The sequence below is a fragment of the Salvelinus sp. IW2-2015 genome, unplaced genomic scaffold (genome assembly GCF_002910315.2).
Source record: "Salvelinus sp. IW2-2015 unplaced genomic scaffold, ASM291031v2 Un_scaffold1203, whole genome shotgun sequence".
In the NCBI taxonomy this organism is placed as follows: Eukaryota; Metazoa; Chordata; class Actinopteri; order Salmoniformes; family Salmonidae; genus Salvelinus; species Salvelinus sp. IW2-2015.
This window is the reverse complement of record NW_019942776.1, coordinates 49,965-55,689: the sequence shown is the minus strand read 5'-3', so window position 1 is coordinate 55,689 and position 5,725 is coordinate 49,965. Positions and strand designations below refer to the sequence as shown.

At 43.1% G+C, this 5,725-nt stretch overlaps 1 protein-coding gene across 1 annotated transcript in view; it reads right to left on the bottom strand.

The window, feature by feature from the left end:
* The window catches only part of LOC112070024 (dual oxidase 1-like), a 52,375-nt gene that overhangs the window by 40,695 nt on the left and 5,955 nt on the right, over positions 1-5,725 (bottom strand). The window contains 5 exon segments of the mRNA XM_070438809.1: positions 378-550; positions 913-1,015; positions 1,248-1,338; positions 1,944-2,040; positions 4,217-4,402. Coding sequence (XP_070294910.1) covers positions 378-550; positions 913-1,015; positions 1,248-1,338; positions 1,944-2,040; positions 4,217-4,402 — 650 coding nt within the window.

The window sequence follows — 5,725 nt, the reverse complement described above, 5'->3', positions numbered from 1 at the left end:
TGGCTGTCTCAGAATCCGTATTTAATCCCCTCCTGTGGCTCTGGATGATCCCTAGTGGCTGTTGCTGATCTTCCAGACCAGAGTGGTTTGAGCACCCTGTGAGTCTGAGTAGCGGTGGCTCTGGCTGATCTCAGACCAGTAGTTTAATCCCCTCCCTGTGGCTCTGGCTGATCCCTGTGGCTCTGGCTGATCTCAGACCAGTGGTTTGAGCCCCTGTGAGTCATGAGTAGGTTAACCAACCACATACACTACCATGATCATTGGCAAATAAAACCTCCTTCTAATCAACAGCACATTCTGTATGGATTTACGTAAACACGTTAAATAACCCATACAGAAAACCTTCATGAGCATTGCATAATAAGTTCTGATAGTACCTGTGGGTTGGTGGTGTTGAGCTGAGGGTTCACGTCTCCCCACCTCTCTACAGGGGCCAGGCCAAGGCCCTCTCTGACCTGGTTGTAGCTGGGCAGACCAAAGTCTCGGCCTCTCTGCACCGTCAGAGCCACCAGGTCCGACCGCGAGAACCGCAGAGGACCGTACATGTAATCTAGTGGGGAGAAGGCCCCACCAATATACATCAATATTTGTTACTTTTATTTCTTCTTTTTTGTTGTTGTTTGTTTTGGTATTTTATTTCTTAAAACGGCATTGTTGGTTGGGGGGCTTCGTAAGTAAGCATTTCACTGTAAGGTCTACTACACCTGTTGTATTCGGGCGCATGTGACAAATAACAATTTGATTTGATTTGCTTGACTCAACTGTAACAGCTGTAGCTATGACAACTGAAACTTCACATGTCTTCTTCATGCGTTCTGTACAGAGATAACTTCCTCTCCACGYCTCCACGATGTAAAGCCACGTGTACTGGGCATTAAAAAATACAATTTAAAAGTGAAAGTAATGGTAAACCTCTTAAGTCTTCCACGATGATGTTGTCCTCTCTCTCTGCGATCTGCGAGGTCATGCCCATAATCAGACGGTCTATATCCTGTCCTGACTTCAGGTTGGGGTTCTAGAACAGACRACTTGTCTCAACACAGGTACATATAGACGACCTATAAAGTAGGTAGTAGATACCGCCTGGTCCCCAGATCAGTGGTGTATCAAATTCAGAATGACCGTATGAGTTGGACAGACAACTAACACATATCTGGGACCAGGCTACAAAAAGAAATATATAATAATAATAATAATTGTTTTGACAGAGATGTGTGTTTCTTACATATTTGGATCTATAGTTTTACCTGACGGTTCCAGAAGCTGTTACACATTCGCATGGCTGGTGACGTRCTCCCATCGATGTTGACAACCTTTTGAAAGTGGCACGTTCTGTTTCTGTAGCCAAGACAAGGAAGTAGGAAAATGTCCCGGTGACACAAATGACATTYGAGCAGCTGTTAAAATATGACTGTTGACACAAACGCAGCATTAAAGGGGGGACCGTGTTTCTTAGAACAAAAAACAACACCACAAACTCAAGAGAACGTTGTAGCCTAGAGATATTAACTCTGCTAGAAATATTGGAGTTTTTTAAATGTATTTTAACCTTTATTTTAACTGGGGAAGTCAGTTAAGAAACAAATTCTTATTTACAATGACGGCCTAGCGGGGAACAGTGGGGTTAACTGCCTTGTTCAGGGGCAGAACAACAGATTTTTACCTTGTCAACTCGGGGATTCGATGGAGCAACCTTTCAGTTACTAGTCCAACAATCTAACCACTAGGCTACCTGCCGCCCCAAAGTGTTTTATAGGCTGGTGTAACCAGCATGATCACCTGACATCTCTCACCTTTCTGTTTCCCTGATATCTGAAGTTAAACTGAAAGGTGAACGCAGCTGTCAGGCTGGTTACACCAGGCTAGTGGATTCTGAATCTGTCGGAGGAGGAGGAGGAGCGTGTTCTATTCTCCAGCCCGGCCCGGAAGCTAGGCCACAGTACCTCATGAAGACACCAGGGGGAGCCATCGTAGAGGCAAAACGTATGGCAGCTGCCTGAAACTCAGGCGAGATCCCTGGATCCACAAACTTCTGGTAGCCTGCAGGAGACAAGACAGACAATGACACCAGCGTATAATACTGTAAACCTACTATAGTACAGAAGAGAGGACGTATAGAAAATATTTGGCCTAGGTAAAGGTATGCCCACAGGTAAATGAAGTATTGTCTAACGTTGTGAAATAACACAGGGGAAGGAAGTATTGTCTAACGTTGTGAAATAACACAGGGGAAAGGAAGGATTGTCTAACGTTGTGAAATAACACGAGGAATGGAAGTATTGTCTAAAGCCTTGTGAAAAATAACACAGCTGGAGAGTTGTAGGATGTAGTCTAACATTGTGAAATAACACAGGGGAAAGGAAGATTGTCGAAACGTTTGTTGAAATAACCACAGGGGAAAGGCAAGGATTGTCTTTAAGCGTTCGTGAAATATAACACAAGGGAAAGGGAAGTATTGTCTATTATCGTGTGAAATAAACACAGGGGAAAGGAAGGATTTGTCTAACATTGTGAAGATAACACAAGGGAAAAGGAAGGATGTCATTGTCTAAACATTGTGAATACACACAGGGCGCAAAGGAAGGATTGTCTAACACTTGTGAAATCAACACAGGGAGAAAGGAAGTATGTTCTAACGTTGTGAAATAACACAGGGAAAGTAAGTATTGTCTAACGTTGTGAAATAACACAAGGGAGAGGAAGGATTGTCATAACGTGATAATAACAAGGGAAAGGAAAGTATTGTCTCAACATTGTGAAATAAAACACGGGGAAGACAGTATTGTTAAACATTTGAAATAACCACAGGGAGAAGAGAGTATTGTCTAACGTTTGTGAAATACACAGGGGAAAGGAAGGATTTGTCAACGTTGGTGAAATAATACACAGGGGACAGGAAGTATTGTCTTAGACGTGTAAATAACACAGGGGGAAAGGAAGTATTGAGTCAAACATTGTGAAATAACACAGGGGGAAAAGGAACACCTCTAACCTCCAATGATTATTAAGAGGAAAACACAAAGGAACATCATGTGACTGTCTTCTTCTGTCGCTGACCTCTGACTTATTATTTCTTGGCTGACTTGTGGAGCACCTGGCCGTGTGTTCAGTGTGTGTGTGTGTGTTGTGTGTTGTGGTGTCGTTGGTTTGTGTTTTGTTTTATGTGTGTGTGTGTGTGTGTGTGCTGTGTGTGTGTGAACATGTGTGATGTGTGGTGCTGTGTGTGTGTTGTGTGTGTGTACTGTTGTGTGTTGAATGTGTGTTGATCTGTGTTAGTTGTGTCTTGTCGTGTCGTGTGACTGTGTGTGTGTGTCTGTGTGGTGTGTGTAGTGTGTGTTGTGTGTGGGTGAGTGCTGGAGTGTGTGGTGTGTGAATAGTGTGCTCTGTTTGTGGTTCTCGATGACGCAGGAACATCCTTCACCTAACCATGATCTACAGCGCATGAACTTGCTGTCAGTTCGTTCCTCTTCCCCTCCCGTCTCAATCCATGCATTCCCCTCTCTCTGTTCCTCTCTCTCTCTCCTTCTCTCTCCATACTCTCTGTCCCACACACTCTCTCTCTCCCTCTCTTCTGTCCCAACACACTCTCTCTCCTCCCTTCCACTCTGTTCCCTCTCTCTTTTCCTTCTTTGTCCCCCCTCTCTCTCTCTCCCTCTCTTCTGTTTCCTCCTCTCTTCTCCATCTCTCTGTTTACCGCTCTCTCTCTCTCTCTCTCTCTCTGCTCTCTCTCTCTCGTCTCTCTCTCTCTCTCTCTCTCTTCTACTCTCTCTCTCTTCTCTTGTTTCCCCTCTCTCTCTGCCCCCCCCTCTTCTCCCTCCTCTTTTTACTTACAGGTAATGGGAGACATTGTCTTTTCGCCAGGAAATCAGGCAGCCATTCATAGAATGCAATATTCCTGTAAAAATGACAAAAAACGAAATCAAAGTCTATTTAACTCCTGAGTTTTACTTCTCTGTCAATTTACTACCACTAAACATCTTTCATTGCTTTGTCAAAACAGAGGATAATAACTTGTAGTTGCTGGTTACCGCGGGGAGGGGGGGGGTGGGGGGGGGGGGGGGGTGAGAGGTGACGCAGACACCTAACTCTCAACTAATCCCATTTCATCCAAAAACCCACAACCACCTGGTATTGATGTAACTAACGACTCCCTTTTCTGGTCATGTGACTTGCTGTATTACAGTATAAAATGACCACAACGTGTTGGTCGGATTACAGCAGACTTTTCCTAGTACCTGGAAAGTGGCGACCACGGTTTTCCTGGCGCTTTGAAACAGGTCTTCGTCAGACCACGACGAGTGTTTCTCACGTAGCCGGGAGGCGATGTAATTGTGGTAGCGAAACCACACGATCCCCTCGGCCATGGTGAACACATTCTCGTTGCCCCAGGCGTTACCCAACTCTGTGGAGAAGAACAAAGAGACTGAAGGGTTCTCTGACTGCGTGTTTGTCTGTGGAACTGCAGTATATTGACTGTATAGCAGAGGGTTAAATCCCCAGTATCTCTACTTGCACACTCATCTTCTGCACATCTATCACTCCAGTGTTTAATTGCTAAATTGTAATTATTTCGCCACTATGGCCTATTTATTGCCTTACCTCCCTTATCTTACCTCATTTGCAAATGCTGTATATAGACTTTTTCTATTGTGTTATTGACTGTATGTTTGTTTATTCCATGTGTAACTCTGTGTTGTTGTATGTGTCGAACTGCTTTGCTTTATCTTGGCCAGGTCACAGTTGTAAATGAGAACTTGTTCTCAACTAACCTACCTGGTTAAATAAAGGTGAAATAAAATACATAAATAAAATAAACAGAAAATCCGTCAATTAACTGAAGGGAACTGAAGTAACCCTTATCCTGGTATTTGTGTTAATAACCAGTGATAACTGTCCTGAAACTAAAGTATTTTCAGTATTTCTTTACAGGTGCCGATGATATCTTTATATCTCTTAAAGGTGCCGATTAAATCGTTATATTACTTAGCTTCAGATKATATCTTTATATCTCTTAAAGGTGCCGATGTAGGAGTGACGTGGCGTCGCTCGTGAGGAGCAGGAAGTTGTTCATATCTTTATAACCTCTAAAGGTGCTAAGGTCTATATCCTGTTGCTGATATCTTTAGGTAGCCCAGGTAGCCTAGTGGTAAGAGTGTTGGGCCAATAACTGAAAGGTTGCTGGCTCAAATCCCAGAGCTGACAAGGTAAAAAATCTGTTGTTCTGAACAAGGCAGTAAAACCCCACTGTTCCCCGGTAGGCTGTCGTTATAAATAAGAATTTGTTCTTAACTGACTTGCCTATAAAGGTTAAATAAAAAGATTACAATTTAAATTATTCTCTAAAGGTGCTAATGTCTATATCCTCGTGTGGAAATCTTTATATCCATGCAGATATTTTTGGTGCTTCCTTGTTTTCATTCTTCGGGCATTAGTGAGGTGTCTAGCCAGATCAGACTGGCATTATCGAGCTTTATTGTGTAAGTCCATTGTCATTCACCACTAAATCCTCAGAGAATAATGCACAGCTTTTAAATTCCAATGTTTTGTATAGCTGATTATGTCAAAGGTGTGGTTTTATGCGAGACAGACAGTGATGCAGGAGTCACCAGGGCAGCTGTTGTAGATCTCAAAACTGGAAGAAGAAGAAGAAGAAGAAGACAGAGAAGAGAAGGTTAAGAGGAAGGAAGAAGAAGAAGAAGAAGAAAAATCTTCTTCTGTCGTTTTT